Source organism: Anastrepha obliqua, chromosome 2 (assembly GCF_027943255.1).
Source record: "Anastrepha obliqua isolate idAnaObli1 chromosome 2, idAnaObli1_1.0, whole genome shotgun sequence".
NCBI classification, from domain to species: domain Eukaryota; kingdom Metazoa; phylum Arthropoda; class Insecta; order Diptera; family Tephritidae; genus Anastrepha; species Anastrepha obliqua.
In genome coordinates, this window is record NC_072893.1 from 22,827,617 (window position 1) to 22,849,048 (window position 21,432).

The 21,432-nt window shown below is 36.0% G+C and overlaps 1 protein-coding gene across 5 annotated transcripts in view; it reads left to right on the top strand.

The window, feature by feature from the left end:
• Nucleotides 1–21,432, top strand: part of LOC129237086 (ras-related protein Ral-a) — a 92,448-nt gene that overhangs the window by 51,241 nt on the left and 19,775 nt on the right. For 4 of the 5 annotated variants that reach the window (XR_008581738.1, XR_008581739.1, XM_054871500.1 and 1 more), the window contains exons 2-3: nt 7,320–7,657; nt 7,753–7,913. Coding sequence is in view for 2 of the 5 variants with exons in the window: in XM_054871500.1 (XP_054727475.1) it covers nt 7,505–7,657; nt 7,753–7,913 (314 nt within the window). In the remaining 3 variants the exon portion in view is untranslated. The remainder of the gene's footprint in view (nt 1–7,319; nt 7,658–7,752; nt 7,914–21,432) is intronic. The other variant, XR_008581740.1, reaches the window with a different exon arrangement.

A 21,432-nucleotide genomic window follows, 5' to 3' on the forward strand; every position in this document is an offset into this window, starting at 1 on the left:
ATTTCTTCTTCATAACTTCGAGTATTGCGTTGCTTGCATGTCATCTAACGCCGTCCCATTGGAACCAGACCTCCGATATATCGATGTTGTTTAGCTCTGGCCAGAGAAAATCGGTTAACATCGCTTTATACCGAGAACCGTGGACGATGGATGGACGTCTTCTTCTAGCTAATTTTGGAGGAAATAAGGGCAATCTCTGTGGGTGCATTCATTCTTGGTGGAACACTCGTAGATTTTGCGCTCGCATATTGCATTTTTTTTCTGTACATAAACGCTACGCTGAAAATGGGTCGCTTCCGAGAAGATGAGTTTTTGATAGGTAATTTTTTTCCCCATAACTTCGGTTAGCGTGAAGCGCGTGGCAAACCATATTGAATATTTTATTGTTTGGATTAAATGGTAATTTTGAAAGCTGCTGAAACATTTCGAAAAGCTACCATTGCTAACTCTGGTCACCTTTTAATCACTTTTTATAGTGGCGGTGACGGCGCTGCCCTTATTCTGTTTGAATAAAATTTATTGGTTGTTGTTGTCAATTACGAATGATCGCTTACCCAATCCAACCTCAAGAATTTAGTCAATTGTTGTTGTTATTGTTGTTGTTGTAGAAGTAAATTTGCCCTGTGAGTGTAGTGTAATCATTGGTCGTCTTCGTCTAGCTCATCTAACTATAGGCCCAAAAAACTTGCTGTTTCGACAGGTTGGGTCTAGAGCGAGAGGAGTGTTAGATAAGTGGGTTTGATGGGGCTTGTGAAAAGGTGGTTAGTGCTGTGCGGGGTGCCTTCACATGCCGGACATATGTTTAGCATGTCGTGGTCGATTCTGGATAAGTAGGAGTTTAATCTGCTACAGTATCCAGAACGTAGTTGTGCCAAGGTTACGCGGGACTCTCGGGGAAGTTGGAGTTCTTCGTCTGCGATGAGTGGTGGTTGGACTCCGATGACGGCATTCGCGGGTCGGGAGCTTAAGAAGGTGGTAAGGGTCTCCCGATGAATGTCGTTGATTGTCTGTCTGTACACTGTCCGATCCAGTAGCTGTTCGTATGTTTTGTCCTGGATCCAATTTTTGGTGTAGATTAATTCGCTGTTACTTTGCCTGCAAATTTGTAAGCGCATAAAGTTCGTGTTTCGATGGAAGCCACCTTTTAAGTGGCTAGAATCGGTAATTTTTTATTCTCCACTAGTGTACTTGGCATTGAAAATTAACTTGGATCATTAAACAATTTTTTTTCTCATTTTCATTATTGTTTATTATTTGCTACTGTATTTATAGCCAGTTTTCTTCACGTACACGTTTTCTTGTTGGAAATTCTGCGGTTTTTTTCAAGTTGATGTATTCATGAAAGATGTTTACAGGTGTTTTCGTGTATCTGTTTGCGAGCTTAAATGTTGAAAATTGTTTGTTTACAATAATTTTATTAATTACAATTTTTTACTGCTTGCGGTTTTCGATACGAATTCGTAGGCGGCTTTATATTGTAGACAGATTTTTAATATATGTAGTTTGTTTTTGTAGACGAGGAATGCAAAATGAAAATCTATAATTTCCAATACAAAAAGTTTTCGAGCATATTTTCGCTTGAATAAGAAGCTCTTTCAATTCCCCATTCACCGAGAGTAGACTTTTTCTTCAAAATCATGCAAAACTCCAACTGCCCTTCAACGCTGCCAAGGGTGGATTGTAAAGTACATAGTAGTTCTTCTTGATCTTATTCTTGATTTGCCCGATAACCGCTTACACGATTTTGGCCTAGTTTAACAAAGCGCGCCAGTAGTTTCTTTCTTGTGCTAACCGGCGCCAAGTGGACACACCAAGTGAAGTCAAGTTCTTCTTCACCTGATCTTTCCAATGCAGAGAAGGTCTTCCTCTTCCTCTGCTACCCCCATCTGGTACCGCATCGGAGCGTTTGTATCCATTCGAACGACATGACCCAGCCAACGTAGCCGCTGGATCTTTATTCGCTGGGCTATGTCTATGTCATTATTCCATCGCCTACGATATTCGCTTTCGCCAACGTGCAAAATTCCAATCTTCCGCAGAATCTTTCTCTCAAACACTTCAAGCGATGCCTCATCGGATGTTGTCATCGTCCACGCTTCTGCGCCATACGATAGGATGGGAATGATGAGAGTCTTGTAGAGTGTTAGTTTTGTACGTTGAGAGAGGACTTTACTACTCATTTGCCTACTTAGTCCAAAGTAGCACTTGGGCACAAAATCGATTCTCCGTTGGTTTTCAAGGCTTACGATCACATGCGGTTTTCCCGACCCGGAGATGGGATAGTTTTTCTTGTTAACATAGCCGTAGAGATAAAAATAAGCTTTGAGAGGAAAGATGGTGCTGACTTCTTTAAAAAAAAACTCACTCTTTGACCCTACACAACGTTGATTTTGAAAATAAGTTTACAATATTTCCCAACGTTGTTAAAACGTATAGCGATTTATTTCTTCTTACTGCCATTTGGACTTAGATTAGGTTGAGTTAGGTTAGGTTAGGTTGCGTGCCTGTCATCCGACACTTAGAATAGTCGCATTGTGATACCACTGCAGCTCGTCCTTTATGCTCCTTAGTCTTCTTTGAACCAACCTGTAGATTTAATGGATTTTGTTAATTTCGGCAACCCTTTTTGAGAGATCTTTTTAATGCTGTCAAGAAAGGCAAATAAGAAGAACGTGGTAAGCCTTCTTCTGTATAGAGCAATGCATGTAGACAGGAGGTTCCACGAATTCCTTTATTTCAATGGCTTGACAGCTTCGAAAAAAGATATATAAAAAAAAAGAAAAATGAAAATAAATAAATAAAAAAAATTAAAATTAAAAAATTAAAAAAAAACATAAACAAACAAAAAAAATTATAAAAAAAATAATAAAAAAAATAATAAAAAAAATAATAAAAAAAATAATAAAAAAAATAATAAAAAAAATAATAAAAAAAAAATAATAAAAAAAATAATAAAAAAGATAATAAAAAAAAAAAATAAAAAAAAATAAATAAAAAATAAATAAATAAAAAAAATAACTAAACAAATAAATAAAAAATAATAATAAAAACAAAGAAAAAACAAAATACAAAAAAAAAATTAAAATTAAAAAAGTAATTAAACAAGAAAAATAAAAGAATTAAAAAAAAGAAAAATTAAAAAAAAAAGAAAAATTAAAGAAAAGGAAAAATTAAAAAAAAAGAAAAATTAAAAAAAAACGAAAAATTAAAAAAAAAGTTTAAAAATAAGAATAAAAATTAAATAAATATTAAGAATATAAACTGAAAAAATAATAATAAAACCAACCAACCAGCCCAACCAAAAATAAAAAATAAAAAAATAATAAAAAATAATAATAAAAAAAATTAAAATTAAAAAGTAATTAAAAAAGAAAAATAAAACAAAACAAAAAAAGAAAAATAAAAAAATTAATAAAAGATAAATAAAACACCTAAAAAAAAATAAGAATAAAAAATAAATAAACAAAAAAAAAAGATATAGTATATTAGATATATAAAAGAAATAAATATAACAAAAAAATAAAAAAATTAAAAAAAGTTTAAAAAAATAAAAAAAAAGAAATTAAAAAAATAATTAAAAACAAATTAAAAAAAAAACATAAAAAAAAATAAAAATAAAATTTAAGCAAAAAAAAAAAAAACTAAATAAAAGCATTAAAAAAAGAGTCATTTCGTGGTACCTCCAATCTAATTGCAAGCCTTCCTATTTGTATCATTGCACCCCTATCGTAGTTCTCATATCGTGTATTATAAGATTCAGTAGCGATATTGTGCGGGCGTGTTTCCATTCTGGCCAAGTTTACCTGCTTATTTGGCAAAAAGGTTCATTTCGACTTACTGTCAATATTTCCAGCGGGAAAAAACTGACACTTTCAAGGTAACGCAGGATTCAAAACAAAAAAAAATACTATATGGTCAACCCTCAGAATATCTCCCTAGAATATTTCCCTCTAGGCTATCCATTTATGAGACTTAAAAATATGTGATGATCTGTTGTTGGGTCGGCAGCTTTAGATCATCAGCGCAGGGACTGGAAGGTAATTCAAAAATCACTGAGCAAATTGCCAGCTAATTTAGATTCATAATAATATTGAATGATTCTTTTTGAATATTTCCAAATTCTTTTTTTTATTCTCTTAATTTCCAAAAGCTATTGCAACTTGAGCACATACACCGCCTAGACTGCAACATTCAGAGAAATTAATCCAAATTCGATTTGCGCTTGCGAGGCCAATTGTGCGCTCGTGCATACTTAGCCATCTACGTCATTCCACTCGGCACAGTAGTTGCAAATTACTAACGAAAGCAATCAAGCTATTTTTAGCTTTTCCTAATAAAAACAAGCGATGACACCAGCTCTGCGTCTCAGCGTTCGATAGTTGGTGCTCCATAAAAACGCTATAAATCTGAAGCATAACTTTTACTACTCCTGCATGTGCACATTTTCATTTCATTTTAGCTTTTACTTACATTGCATACACACACACTAACTCACATACGAATACTCTTTCTTGTATATTTGCTGCGCTGCGTCAAATCCAGTCTGGTCCATTGGCTACGTTGGCTAGTTAGCCGGCCGGCCACATGTGGCGTTTGCGTGTGCTCGTGCCAACTTGAACAACAACAACAAACATTGTTGGATTAATAGCTGAGACTATTGTGATGATGCTTTTGTTTACTTAATACTTAAATTGTGTGTGTATATGGGTGTATGGGTATGTGTTTATTGCAGGAGTCTGTTTGCAGCTGCTCTTTTTTGAGTGAAAACTATTTCGAAAAGCAGCGCGAGCTATAGCTGAAATAATTACAAATTATTGGAAATCCGTTCGTACACATTTATGTATATATACGTATGTGTGTGTGTGGGTATGTATGGGCCACTCCTCTGTATCGATTTGGTGGTCATTCAACCCGTTTTTGTTTTTTGTTTTTCTAATCGAAGGCAATTCAAAGTGCAACGTTGCTCTATATTCAAGCCGGCCAAGCCTCAAAGTGAAGCAGAAGTCCACGTAATCATATCTTACATATGTATCTGTGCACACCTAACCACTACCAGATGTCATCCCCAATTTGGACTGCAAACATACTTATATACTGGTATGTATGTATGTATGCACGATATGTATGATAGTTAGGTTTATTATAACAATTTTTCTGCCGTTATTTAATAACAGCATATCCACTTTCGTTTTATTTGTATATATTTGCCCCAAATCGACTGTTTACACTTTTTCAGGTATATTTGTGGCGTGAGTACAGGGTGGTACAAATTTTAAAAATGAAATTTTGTTGAAGTCGGTCATCATCAAGTAGCGATTACAGCACAGGGTGAGCTTTAGCTTCGTTCGCAATCCTCTTCCGATATGCACGGTTCATAGCAATAGACTTTCAGCTCCTAACTCGTCGATTTTTCAGATCGGCTATGACTTGGTGTGGTGTGCCTCTTGATGTTGTTCCACAAATGGAAGTTTCAAGCCGACTTTGAACGGCAGATATTTTTATGAGGAAATGTTTTTCTTAATTTTGGTGTTTCACCGAGATTCGAACCGACGTTCTCTCTGTGAATTGTGAATGATAGTCACGCACCAACCCATTCGGCTACGGCGGCCGCCACTTACGCGAACTTACGTATACCTACTCCATTAAAGTAGGTTAGGTTAGGATAAATGGCTGCCCAATGAGGGTTCATTGAGGGTTCACTCACCCAAAGAATCAAATTCGTCCATTGTGATGCCATACAGAGGAAAAAGAGAGGGGTGAAAAACAAAAACCGAAAGGGGTGAAGGAAGAAGGAGGACGACGACCAAACGGTGCTTAATTACGTTAACTTTTTAAACCTGTAACAATATATCCGCAGGTATAACAAAAAAGTAAGAACTCAGATATCTGAAGCTTAGCCCGACGTGAGTAGGACAGCTGCGGAGCAGCGTTCGTTTTCTAAACAGCTTCTGTAGAAAGGACTTGAGGCAATCCCACGTCTCGCCACACGGACACCTGACAGACCATGCACCGTAAGGATCTCCACTCTGCGATTTCAGGCCTCTTCTATTCGCAACTTGCCTGCTCGCTATTTTTATGCTTGGCGAAAAGAAGAGGCCTTTCGTTAGCCTCAGAAGTTTCTTCGATTGCCTCCGATGTACCCGTGGCCAAAAAATGTTCACCTAAATTTTATCCTTTGAATTTATTTATTTAAAATTTTATAAAAAAAACTATACAAATTCAAAAAAATTGTTTACCTAGATCCTTTGAATGTATTTATTTATTTATTTGAAGTGACTTAAAATTCTAGTTAATTTTTGTTTAAAAAGATTGAAATTTTGAAGAAAAATTTAGGAGTTTGTAATAATTTTGTGCCACTAGCACTAAATTTTCAACTAAGTGTAAAATCGAACGAACTGCAACTGTGATTATCTGGCGACACTTCTCTTAAGGACAAACCTCGAACAGACATTCTGGATTCACTTCAATACACATACGTATATTGCATCATAGACGGATCCAAGATAGATGAGGATTTCGATCTTAAATCAGAAGTACAAGTTGCACTGACAGCTGCAATTCGCCGACTGGGCAACGGCTTGAGTTATGTTGACTTTGAGGGCTTCGGTCGCTTTCGGCTTACTGACATAGATCTGCAATTTTAAAAAATCCTACAAGAAGTAGTCAAATTGCACAATCTTAGTAACCTTGCCCCCAAATTTTTCATAGTAACATTTTATCATCTGCCCATGCTGATGAGCTGTTCTACTTCTCACTGTGATTTGGCACCCCAGTGACTGAATAATAAACAACCGATTGGCAGACATCGTCAAAACAGCATGACAACCTCGAAACGCCCTATCAACGTTTGGAATATTTCATAACATTTTTGTTTCTTACTAAAATAGTTCCCACCATGCAACCAAACGAAATGTAAACCAGGTGCTGAATGACCGACCAGCAACTAATGTGAGCAAAATATCTTAAAAGCGAGGATATCCATGTCGCACGCTGGCATGCAGTTTTTACAATTTCCTGCCCAGCTGGTTGTCAGCTACCAGATTGCTTACACAAATCACCTGAAATGGTGACAGTACAGCTGAGCAGCTGCTGCGACCGCTGTTGCTGTGGCACTTCCTTGTCCAGCCAGCAGCTACGATGTGCGGCAGAAAGTGCGAAAATTTCAATCATAAAGCGAAAAATGTGGATTTTTATGAACAAGTTTTAGGTTTATAAGTTTTAGCTGCGAAATATGCCAATGCTATTTTCACTTTCCTTATGCCTATTTTGTGTTATGCGGTTTTCTAAACATTTCGCATTTTGCGCATTTTTATTTGCAGGCGCACAGTGGCAGACAAAGGCTATTAATACAGATTTTCCTGGCTATTAATTAAAAGGAAAAAAAAAAAACAAAAACATAAAAAAGTGGCAGAAACGCAAGTAAAGCAGCGCAAAGCCACAGGAAGTTCAACATAAAAGCAACCAGCTATCGTAGCACCAACAACAACAACAGCACTCAAACAAAATGAGTAAAAAACCGACAGTCGGTCCCGCGCTCCACAAAGTGATAATGGTGGGCAGTGGTGGCGTTGGCAAATCGGCACTAACACTACAATTCATGTACGACGAATTCGTGGAGGACTACGAACCAACCAAAGCAGATAGTTATAGGAAAAAGGTTTGAAATTAAACTAAAAGCATCAAAATTCTCACAAATTTGCATACTGAATAGTTGGTTTTTTAACAATTTTTTCTTTTTTTAATAATTTCCAGGTCGTTTTAGATGGCGAAGAAGTACAAATAGATATACTGGATACTGCCGGACAGGAGGACTACGCTGCCATCAGAGATAATTATTTTCGCAGTGGTGAGGGTTTCCTCTGTGTCTTCTCAATCACAGACGATGAAAGCTTCCAAGCAACACAAGAATTCAGGTGAGTTCGAGCGCGCACACAACTCTGCATATGCAGTTACACTTGTACATATGTATGGGTGTATGTCTATATGTATGCATGCACACATACACATGCACTCGTACTAATAGTTGGGGGCTCTTAAATGGTAATCACCATTCAGCCGCCAGCAGTTGCAGATATTTTCATCGGCTATTTTCAATTAGCCATCGGCGTTTGGTTACCGTTTAGCTGTTATTTGTTGGCTAAATTACAGTCGGCAAATTAGTGAAATGCGTTGGAGACTGTCATTTGATTACTGTGATTATTATTTGTAGCTGATGGTGATTATTTTCGGGGTTTCTTATTGTTGAGGCAACGGCTGCAATTTTCATGTTTCATGGTTTGCGGTGCGTGGCGGCGGCTTTTAGAAAACTTTAAGTGTTTCTATATAATAAAATTCACTGATTTGAATTTGTCTTCTGGTTTCACTTTTGACTGCTTATTGAGGTCAGGTGAAATCTGCTTAGCCTACAATGTGTACGGATTTAAAATGAATGAGGAAAGACAACTTGGCGGTGGATTCAAAATTAGTAAGCGGCGTAAAAGATGTTGTTTTCAAAGGAAAATGGCATTTAATATAATATTATTTTTTTTAATATTTGACTAACTCAAATTCTTACTGATACACTCTTCGGTGAATGTCTTAAATTTTAACGGCATTCGCCAAAAATTTTCTTCAAAAATTTTAAACTTTTTCTTCAAAAATTTGAAAATTTATAGTGCAGTAACTTCAAAAAATGGTAAAAGGCGATTGGTTCTTCAAGTGGGACCCAGAAGCCAAGTAAGAGTCGATGCGATGAAGCCCAGAAGGTGTTAATCTACCTACAAAGCAGCAGAAGTGGTCGGGTGATGGCAGTTTATTTCGCCATAGAAAAAATTGTAGCTGGTGTTTCACGTAGGAAGCAATAAATCGCTTTTAGCCTGGACAGACGACGCAGGGGGACTTTCAAATCGTCAAAATGCCAAAAAGATTGGTCGAGGTCCAAATGTTGTGGATCTTTACGTTAAACAAGGTGCCTCCTATGGCTCAAACTACAAAGGCACAACTGCCATGGCTTTAATTCAAATTCTACCCTTTCAACAGAAAAAATTTAAGAAATGGCAAATGTTGCAGCCATTAAATCCACTATTCGAGGGCTATTTCAAAAGCCTCACATCTGAAGCACAAAAAATTACAAAAAAAAAAAACACTTTTGAATGAAAGATCGCCGCCTCGATTTTGCAAAGGACCACATGGCTTGGAGTTTTATTACAAATAACGATCCCGGTGAATGGAAAAAATTAGTATTTAGTGACGAAAAGAAGTTCAATCTGGATGGGTCGGATGGATGCAAGGAGGAAAGATACCTGAGTCGGCATCACAGCCGTGAAGGTGGTGTTATGGTATGGGGAGCATTGTCGTACTATGGCGCGTTCGAATTGAAAAATTGAAAATTGCAGACTACAAAATGACGGGGAAACAGCTATGAAGCTCTGTTGGAATCATCTTTTCCCGAGATTTGCGAAACATTTGGACCTATTAAGTGGATATTTCAACACACTTCAAGTGCGCTCAAAACTTGGATTGCGTCCCAACACGTTGAAGCTTTAGCATGACCACCGAATTCCTCAGATCTCAACATTATTGAAGATTTTTTATGAGGAGCTTTTCAACGTCAACGTATCTACGAAGTAATTTATAAACAGGGTGGGAGCACAAACTATTAAGCTTTAAATAATAACTGTAAAAAAATGTCCTTTATTTGCTATTATTTTTTCTTAATTAGTGCCTCTTTTCAAGTGAACCAATAAATCAAGCGCAGTAGTCCAACTACTGAAGTTTTACTGCTGCAAAATACCGTTAGGTGGAAAAATATTTTGATGCATGTTTATTTTCGAGAAAAGCACAGTCTTCACTTGAACTATCGAAACCCTTGGATTACGAGGGGTGCCTTTTATATGTCGGGATTTGGCAACCCTGGTGTTGCAACCTGGCAACTGACAGCTGTATCGCAAAGTTTGACATTTTTTGGCTTTTACGTACTCAGAACGTTTTGAAATACTAGCGCTATTTGTGTTGTTTACAGTAACTTAAAAGATTCATCTGGGTCCAAAAGTGGAATTAAATCGGGAGCATTTTCGTGCGATTATTTTTTACAACTTTCGACGTGGATTAACTCAGCAACATTGCATGGATGAACTTAATTCATTTTTTGGCGATGAAGCTCCATCAAGGACCAGTGTTTATCGATGGTATGGTGAATTCAATCGTGGTCGTAGTTCACTCCAAGACGAATTTCGTGAAGGTCGTCCAAAATCAGTTGTTGTTCCGAAAACCATTGATGCTGTGCGCGAACTGATATTGCAAGATCGTCATGTGACCTATCGTGAGATTGAGACAATCTTAGGCGTTAGTGGGACCAGCATACATTCAATATTGCATAAACATTTGACTGTCAAAAACATTTGTTCGCGTTGGATCCCACACAATTTGTCAATCGCTCAAAAACAGGCTCGTGTCGATTGGTCGAAGGAAATGCTCAAAAAATACGATCGCGGGGCTTCGAAACACGTCTATGACATCGCGACAGGTGATGAATCATAGATTTACGCGTATGAGCCCGAAAGTAAACAGCAGTCGACTGTATGGGTGTTTCAAGATGAGCCAAATCCAACAAAAGTTGTTCGCGCACGAAGCACTTCCAAGCAAATGGTCGCCTATTTTTTCGGAAAAACTGGACATGTCGCAACCGTACCACTAGAACAACGCAGAACAGTAAATTCTGAGTGGTACACAACCATTTGTTTGCCAGTTGTCTTCGAAGAAATTAGGAAAACCAATCGCCAAAGACGGATCACTCTTCACCAGGACAATGCGAGCTCTCACACATCGGCTCAAACAACTGCATTTTTGAGCACCCAAAACAACATCGAATTAATGGGTCATCCGCCGTATAGTCCTGACTCGGCACCGAGTGACTTCTTTTTATTCCCGTACGTAAAAAACAAACTGAGAGGTCAAAGTTTTTCGACACCTGAAGAAGCGGTTGCGGCATTCAGAATGCATGTTTTGGAGGTACCTCATTCAGAGTGGCAAAAGTGCTTCGACAATTGGTTCAAACGCATGCAAAAGTGTATAGATCTTCATGGAGAATATTTTGAAAAACAACAAAGTGATTTTCGATGATTAAAATTTGTTTTTGTTCTCTAATCCCGACATATAAAAGGCACCCCTCGTACTAGACCAAATACAGTTGCTTTAATAAACATTTCATTCCATACAAATTATTGCATCTACTCGAGTGAACCGGACTGTATACGTGTTTTTTTCTCCCCGTTTTATAATGCCTTGAAGGCATTTTATGCTAACAGTTAAAAATAATCTTGTATTATATAAATGACTCTAATTTTTATGTGCAACTAATTTTTAATTTGTTTTACTTTAAATGAAATTTTAATTTTTCTTTACATTTGATTGAAATATCTGACTGTGGAAAGGGAAATGCAACTGCGATTTATTTGCGCCAAAAAACTTTTTATTTCATTGAAAATTTTTCATTGCATATGTTTCATGCCGACACGCCTATTATTTCGCGGCCAACTGTGTGTACAAATACCCTTTTACGACTCGCTGAAGGCTCGTTAGATGTGCCTTAAACAGCCTATGGGCCCTTTTTGAACACTCCCAAGAATTCTCACTTTGATAGAGAAAATGTTGCCACACATTTCTAATGAAATGCTTTCGGTTTTTGTTTGTTGTTTGTTTTTGTATTTCAAACGCCAATGCGCCACGAAATGTTACCTGTTGCCACATCATTTTTTCAGCCCTGGCCGTTGTTGTGGCAACATTTGCCAACGCAGAGGGTAAACTTATGTCACGTGATTTGTTATGCACCCTCGCCCGGTGGCGCGTGAAACCATGTCCAAAACTCTAACAAAAAATGTAAGTTTCATATCAAACCATTGTAGTTGTGAACGGTATTTATTGCGTGGCTGTGGAAGCAAACGCACCTGCCGCCCATTACCAGGCGTTTAAAAATGTTTTGCCTGAACTTTGGTAGCTTTGACTGTACGGCGCGCCGAGTTGACGCCGCAGCACAGTGGATCAATAAGGAATGAGCCTAATACAAGAATATGTACGTGTGTGTGTGTGTGTCTTCATATGCGGAAGTTATGCAAACATTCGATGTGTTTACGTGACATGCCGACATTAAGGTCGACGCCGTCAATCTACCGACAAGGCTTCTCGTCCTGCTACTGACTTTGGCCCTTTGCTACTGGTGCTGGTGCTGGTGCAGGTAGCTTTTTGTGTAAATTATAGCAGTTTTATGGGTTTAAAGGTGTGGCGTTTTTGTTTTTTAGATGCGAAAAGAGTAAGGGAACATATCAGAGACATTAATGAGGCCAAAAGCTAATTGTAGTTGAAAGGCTCAGAAAAAAATTAAGTAATTACGAAAATAAACAACGAGATTTAGAGGTACTCTAAAGGAATTACGTCTGCATACTCGTACATCAGCATATTTCCTTATTTCTCAGAAAGTACACAATAATTGAAAAAAACTGTTGATGTAGTTTTATTTTTTTTGGAATTCATATTTATTCATAAATTTACAAAAATTAAATTAATATATTTCACTTATATATACATATATATTATATATATTGTAATTGGCACGTACACCCTTTCTGGGTGCTTGGTCGAGCTGCTCCTCCTATTAGTGGCGTGCGTCTTGATGTTGTTCCACAAATGGAAGGGTCTACAGCTTTAAGCCGACTCCAAATGGTAAATGGTTTTTTATGAGGAGCTTTTTCATGACGGAAGTAAACTCGGAGGTAATGCCCCTTGATTCATAATGCCTTCAATAAAATAAATTGGGCCTACTCGGTTATATGGTATTATAGAAGTTCAATATAAACGGTGGTTAAGTTTCAAGGGCCGGTGTTGATTTTGAATAAAATACAATTTTTTTTAGAAAATTATTGCTATTTCTCTTTATTATGATAATATTGGTATGGCTCAATTACGTAAGGAACAAAATATCTGCCAAATGGTCGCCGCGGCCTCGGCGGCACACCTCCATCCGATGGTCCAAATTTTTGATGACGCTGAGGCATAATTGAGGTTCGATGCCGTTGATGTGCCGAATCATCTCATCCTTTAGCTCTTGAATTATTGCTGAATTATTGCTTATCGACGTACACCTTTTCTTTCAAATAACCCCAAAGAAAGAAGTCCAACGGTGTCAAATCACATGATCTTGGCGGTCAATTGACATCGCCACGCCGTGAGATTATTCGGCCATCAAATTTTTCGCGCAAAAGAGCCATTGTTTCGTTAGCTGTGTGACAAGTGGCACCGTCCTGTTGAAATCACATATCTTCCAATTCGGGCCATAAAAAGTTCGTTATCATCTCATGATAGCAGTGAACACTCTTCACAGCAACTGCCTAACCGGCCTCATTTTGGAAAAAATACGGCCCAATGATGCCGCCGGCCCATCAACCGCACCAAACAGTCACTCTTTGTGGGTGCATTGGTTTTTTGGCAATCACTTTTGGATTATTATTCTACTTATTGTCGAATCCACTGAGGTGAAAGTGTGCCTCATCACTGAAAATGATTTTCTTCACGAAGTGCGCGATATGCATTTTGATTTGAACGCCCGTTTTCATAATAAGCCTGAATAACTTTAACGCGTTGCTCGATTGTGTATCTTTCCATGGTTCAAATTGAGTTAGTCTGACATTGAAAAATGTCTAATGAAATGCAGAAAAAAACTTGACCTTTACGTGTGGTTCACATTCAACATCGGTCCTTGAAATTTAACAACCCTTTATTAACACTTGAAAGAAAAGACGTTCGGTTGATGGTCGGTATTATTACAGGGCACAATCCATTTCTAACGTATGGCACAGAAGCGAGGACCATGACAACAGCCGATGAAGCGATGAATAAAGATCCAGCGGCTACGTTAGATAGAAACGCTCCGATGCGGTACCAGATGGGGGTAGCAGAGGAAGAGGAAGACTTTCTCTGCGTTGGAAAGATCAGGTGGAGAAGGACTTGGTTTCACTTGGTGTGTCCAACTGGCGGCGCACAGTGGTGCAAAACTGGAATTTACTATTCAAAACAGTCTACAGCACACATTTCTTGACCGATTTGTAATTTATTTTTTTTGAATTGCTCAGGATAAAATTGCTAACAACTCTGTCGTTGCGGATTTTTAAAATATTTTGCTAATATTGAAATATTTAAACAAATACATTTAAAAAACAAAACTTACAAACTTACAAAACTTACAAAATCTTTTAAAAATTAATTATTTTTATGAAACTTGGTATCCGGGGGTTTTCTGGGTCGCTGATTGCAAATATGATGTCAGATTGTCAAAATTCAAAATGGCGGATCCAATATGGCGGTCAAAATTTCTTATAGTTAATTATTGTTTATGAAACTTGGTATCCGGGGGTTTTCGGGGTCGCTGATGACGAATCTGATATCATATTTGCAAAATTCAAAATGGCGGATCCAATATGGCGGAGAAATTTTTTAAAATTTTTTCGAATTTACTTAAAACTTGTAACTCGGGGGTTTTTGGGAACGCTGATTACAAATCCGATGTTCATATTCCTAAACTTGAAATGGTAAATCTGATACGGTGAAAAGTTGCAAAACAGGATAAAGGCGAGAAGAAAAGATCTCGAGTCAGTAAAGGTGAGAGGAAAAGTTCTCGAGTCAGTAAAGGTGAGAGGAAAAGTTCTCCAGCTAGTAAAGACAAGAGGAAGAGATCTCCAGCCAGTAAAGGCGAGAGACAAAGATCTCCAGCCAGTAAAGGCAAGAGGAAGAGATCTCCAGCCAATAAAGGCAAGAGGAAGAAATCTCCAGCCAGTAAAGGCAAGGGGAGAAGATCTCTAGCCAGTAAAGGCAAGAGGTCTAGTAATAGTCTAATAGTCTAGTAGATTTTAAAGACAAAGTTTTACATTCTCTTTGATTCAAATTGCTGTATAAGTTCTTCTATTTCGGGATCATTTGCTGCAGAATTGCTTCTCCATTCTTTTCTTAATGAGGCTATGTAAAGGTCTGAAGAAACTAAAAGTTTATGTATTAAGTCTTCATTTGTTATGGTTCGTAACATTTTACGAGTATTGAACTCCCTGAAACGTTTGAAATCCTTATTTCTGGCTTCAGCAGCCTCTTCTGAATATTTCCCTATAGGTAGTAAAAATTTCTCTATTACTTTACCACCATGTATCAACACTTTATGAATAGAAGATGGCATATAGTACCAGGGATAGAGCTTTATGAACAACTCAGCTGTTTTGTAAGTATAGTCGTTAAAAAAGTCTGTTGGTACTTTTCTACTTACACTTAACATTTTTAAAATTATACTGAATCTATATATTAACTCTTTATCTACTTTTGTTATTTCTGATGTTAACTCAATATCCTGAAAAAATGTACGCGCAGTGTTGCCATCATTAGAAGATCCAGAACCATGTGCTGGCTGATCTATTATAAGCCCCATTTTTTCTCTAAACTCTTTACAAATTTTTTGTTTAGTATTTCGAAGAAGCACTTTATGATCATCAGATCTTACACTCCACCGGCAAAAATCTAATCGATATGCTACATGCAAAATGCATTCCATCATTCTTATCCACATGTGCAATACAGAAAGGCCAAATTCAAAAAAACATTGGTTTTCTTCTTTGTTTGCGAGTCTGACTAAATTGTTCATTTCGGATGTTTTTGCTACACAAATATAGCAAGTTGCTGCTGAAGGTGTACCTGTTAAAGCTTGGCAAACTTTACCATCCGCCATAGTTAGAGCCATGTCTGCTTTAACTATATAGGTGCCTTCAGATTTTTCAACTATTATTGGTTGCAATTCTCTAATTTGATTTTTAATGTCATCCACTTTCGACTGAGTCCTTTCCTTTGTTTCTTTCGCGAATTCAAAAGAAATTGGAACGCAACGTTTTGGTGACGATGGATGAGGATTTTGCCATACAATTTTTGAATTATCAGTTGTTTTTAAGCACAAAGGTACCATTGACTCTGCAAATATTGATTCATCTGAGGCATTTGATTCACTGAATTTTTGCTTATATATGCTTTGATCGGAAGAACCATCGCATCCATATTTTAAAATGAAATCTAAATTGCAAGTTTTATTTAATTCTTGAAAAGGTGGAAGGGATAAACTAGAATCCTTAAGAAGTCGAAGTACAGTATGATTTATTAGGGACTGTAATTCAATACTTGCACCTAATTCCGTAATGAGTATGTTCGAAGGGTAACAACTCTTTTTTGCTTCAAGAATTTGATGGTATGTTGGAAAAATATTTGCATTTCGTTTCTTAGCCTGAAATTGTATTGATTCGTATTGATATTTTGAAAGTTTTGTGTCTTCGATTAAAGCTAACGCTTCTTCTGCCGAGAATTTAATAAAATCTGTGTTATCATTTTGATCTTCAGTATTTTCTACCTTCATTAAAAAGACTATTTTTGTTGCTAATTTACTTCTTCCACTTTTTCTCAATATTCGCAAAAATGATTCTTGTATTTCTGATTCTGTATAAGACTCTTCAATCATTATTAATTTTCGTCTTTTTGTGGATGCAGAAGCTTTTTCAAAATTGTCAGTACATTTTCTACCTGTTTTTGTTTTTGCTTTTGTAAAATCCACAATAAAATCAGTTTCTAACCATTTTTTTAATTTTTTTTCAAAACTACTTTTAACGTACATAGAATCTTTCCATTTCTTTTTAAATGTGCTGAAAAAAGACCTAGTCAAATCATTTTTTACAATTTCTAATTGTTTCGAATCCAGAACAAATTTAACTTCCAAATGATCAAGTAAATCTTGTATATCATTACTTTTATTTTCTATTAAAAAGTTACAAAGAACTGCCTTTGATACTTTGAAGTAGTCCATTGTAGCTTTTCAGACATTTACAAAATAATATAAATAATATGTCAAATAATTTTAAAACAAAAGCACAGTTTTCAAAAATCTAAGATAATATATAGATTACAATTTACAATAATCATAAAACAATCAGACCGACAACATTACTTACCAAATTTTAAAATCTTTGTAAAATGTCTCAACAGGTAAGCTATTGTACTTATAATATATAAGATTGAACTCATATGTGAGAGAAGTTATGTTAAATGCTTAACACGCCATCTATGAGAAACTGGCACTACTTTATTTTGTCGGTCGATAATACAGAAAATTTTTAAATTGACTTTTTTCGCTAGATAACTTTATTCTTGCTTTTTTAACACTAAACCAGTTTTTCTTTTATGTTCCTACGTAATAATATTTCCGATCTATTATTAGCAAGCTTATAGAGTAATAACGTGGAGAGATTTTTTCCTCTTGCCTTTGCTGGCTGGAGATCTTTTCCCCTTGCCTTTACTGGCTGGAGATCTTTTCCTCTTGCCTTTACTGGCTGGAGAACTTTTCCTCTCACCTTTACTGACTCGAGATCTTTTCTTATCGCCTTTACCCAGTTTTGCAACTTTTCACCGTATCAGATTTACCATTTCAAGTTTAGGAATATTAACATCGGATTTGTAATCAACGATCCCAAAAACCCCCGAGTTACAAGTTTAAAGTAAATTCGAATAAATTTTAAAAAATTTCTCCGCCATTTTGAATTTTGCAAATATGATATCAGATTCGTCATCAGCGACCCCGAAAACTCCCGGATACCAAGTTTCATAAACAATAATTAACTATAAGAAAATTTTGACCGCCATATTGGATCCGCCATTTTGAATTTTGACAATCTGACATCATATTTGCAATCAGCGACCCAGAAAACCCCCGGATACCAAGTTTCATAAAAATAATTAATTTTTAAAAGATTTTGTAAGTTTTGTAAGTTTGTAAGTTTTGTTTTTTAAATGTATTTGTTTAAATATTTCAATATTAGCAAAATATTTTAAAAATCCGCAACGACAGAGTTGTTAGCAATTTTATCCTGAGCAATTCAAAAAAAATAAATTGCAAATCGGTCAAGAAATGTGTGCTGTAGACTGTTTTGAATAGTAAATTCCAGTTTTGCACCACTGTGCGGCGGTTAGCATGAGAAAGAAACGACTGGCGCGCTTTGTTAAACTCGACCAAAATCGCGCAAGCGGTTATCGCGCCAATTAAGAAGATAAGAAGAATCCATTTGGTCAGCACATGCGAATCCACCATTGGAATCATTGAAGACCCGATTAACCTTTCTTGCTTAGAGGAGGCGGATAGTATTGAGCATTTTCATTTGCAATTTCTTTAGCAAGGCTAAGAATTTTGGGTTCCGATGTCATGAGAATGATAAATATTCGTTCTCAAACTGGAGGATATTTTTAGATTTGCCAAAGAGTGTGGAAAATTCTAACAGGACTAGCTATCTCTGTCTCTGTCTCGGTCTCTATTCTATCTCTGTCTTTCCGTTACTTCTCTCCTTTGCTTCTCGACTATCCACCCTTATACTTCTCTCCTTTGCTTCTCGACTATCCACCCTTATACTTCTCAGTGCATGGAATACAATGAGCTTTTTAGCTTGCGTGTTTTATCAGTTACCAAATCTCTCGGTGATTCTTGGCTCGCCTTTTCCAAATTTCAATTTCAAATTCGTGCATTTCACTGCTAGACTTGCATTCAGCCTATGGCCAGAGAAGATGCGCGCGATCGCTTTGATTTGCTTGAAAGGCTTGTGTTCGTGCGCGTAAAATTACAAAAAATATACGGCAACCACATTTTTGCATTGTGCCTAATGCCAACATCATCTGAGTCACATTGAGTTTTCATTGAAAATTTCATGTAGCTGTGTGATTTTCCACATGCCAAACGCGCCTTTCCACAACACAGAAAAAATAAAAGAAAAACTGAAAGCAAATAATCCACAAAAGTAAATAAAACAATAAACAAAGCTAACAGCCGACGTGCGTAAAATTTAAGCACAGACCTACAGTCGCAGACATGAAATTGGAACACCACATTACTGCATTACTTTTTTTTTTAGTTGACTTCAAATAAATATTTTTCATATTTTGTTGACTATAGAAATGCGCTAGTTTTGCATTTCCAGTGGAAAATTTTTTGATTTACAATACACTCTTGTTTACAACACACAATTTTGTAGTGATTGTTATATAAAAGTTATATCACATCGCCACTTTTTAGATATTCTAAAGAATTTCTCATTAATATTAGCTTCTGTAAGCTTTAATAATGACATTTATACGATGCCGAATTGATTTATGGGGTTAGTACTAAAGTTTCCACTTTTTTCTGAAGAATTTTTTTTTTCATATTAAAATTTATTTGATTATTTTAAGCTTTTTAAGCATGAATAGTGACGTTAAATACTACTAATTTTTTTTGTTTGTTTTCCAATGAATAATCCATATCTACCTGAAGTTACCCCCTATTAAAAACGGTTGACATATCCCAAGTGTGAAGGACCTGAAAAAATTAATAGTTAGTATTAATAGTTAATATTACGCGCGTTTTTTGCGGATTCCGGCCTGTACTCAATGATTGTTTTTCTATTTTTTTTATTTTAAATTTATTTTTTTAAATTAAAAAATTTTTTTTCTTGATTTTTTTCTTATGTATTTTATTTTAAGTTTTTTTTAGTTTCTTAAATTAAAAAAAAAATTAATTTTGTGTTGTGAAAGATCTGAAAATACTAATAGTACGTTTTTCGAGGTTTCCGACCTAGTCAATCGTTTTTTTTGTATTTTTTTTAATTTTATTTTAATTTTATTTTTATTCTGTTTTTATTTATTTTTCTATTTATTCTGTTTTTCTTTTTTAATTTTTGCTTTTTAGTTTCTTTTAAATTTAAAAAACAAAAATTTTAATTTCATTTTTTTATTTTTTGTTACATTTTTTTTGTATTTTTTTTTGTAATTTTTTTTTGTAATTTTTTTTTATTTTTTTTATTTTATGTTTTCGTATTTAAGTTTTTTATTTTTTTTTTAATTTATTTCTTATAATTTTTTTTTTAATATTTTCTTATTTTTGGTTACTTTTTTTTTTTTGTTATGTTTTTTATTTTATTTTTTGTTTTCGGTTTTTTTTTATTGTATTATCTATTATGTTTTGTTTATTTATTTAAATTTTTTAATTTTTTTTTAAAACTTTTTTTTGTAATTTTGTTTTTTAATTTTTTTTGTACAAAAATAACGTTCTCCCCAAAAATTTTACAAATATTTACTATAAACATTTAAAAGTGTTAGATAACAGATTTTTGGAAAATTTTTCTTTTTATCTAACCCCTTAATCAAAAATATACAAGTTTGCTTCTGAAATTCCGTTATATCAAACTTCTTCATGTAGCGGATTAAACTCACCTAAAGTCTTGGATACTGGTTTTGCCAAGCTGCGTCTTGAACTACTGAAGAAGCTGTCTAGATGAGAAGGAGACGGTGTCGCACCTTCTGAGCCATTGCTCTGCTCTATTCAGGCGTAGGTTTACTCCTTTAGCTAGACATTTTTTTAATGAATTAGAAGATCTCAGTTCTGCGATATTATAAAATTTGTGAAAAGCTCGCACCGATTTCGGGAGATATAGGGACAAGTTTCCCACGCAGCATCACAGTGGGCTATGAGCCTGACTGTGTCCCACAGAAGAACCGCTTCAAACTAACCAAACCTAGTGTGTGTTATACTCCAAATAAACAGGCTAAGTCCATTGCTGAAATGCACATTTCTGACAATTTTTTTTTTGTTTATCTTTAAAAAAAAAGAGTGTGAACAGCACCGAAATTTCAAAAATAGCGAGGTGTGTAACGACCATGAGATTGCAACGGTTGTAATGCCGGCACATAACGGCAATTACAGTTTTACCTCTTAAAGTCAGCATAATGGGAAAAGCATCATCGCCAGAACATGCGGCAACCAACTACTTCGAAGGGTAAAGTCCCGGTGCACTAGACAGGGCAAACTCGAGACCAAAACTCGAAACAGAGGAAGAAAAGGCAAGCTGTTCCGCAGGGTGGTGTCCTTTCCCCCTTGCTTTTCAACTTCTATGCAACATGTTGAAGCTCTCCCAACCACCAGAGGGCGTTTCACTGGTCTCCTATGCGGACGATTGTTCGGTAATGGCGTCGGCAATGATATCGATGGCTTGTGAACGATTATCTCAGCAGCCTTTCTCGCTTTTTAATTGGGAGGAATCTCCAACTTTCCCCCTCTAACACCACGGCGACTCTAAACGAAGAAAGTCAAACTACAGCTAAAGGTAAAAGTTGATGAAACACCAATACCGCCAGTAAACAACGCCAAAATTCTGACGCTCACCTGACGACATTTAAAGCAATCGGCCAGCTGATTCTGATTTACGCTGTGCTTGTCTGGTCACCTCACTCCAGTGATTAGTAGTGGATTAAGCTATAGGCCCAATTGCATACTGAATATTGTAGCAGGTTAAACTCCTACTTTTCCAGAATCCACCTCGACATACCCAATATATGTCCAGCATGTGAAGGCACACCGCTCGCATGCCC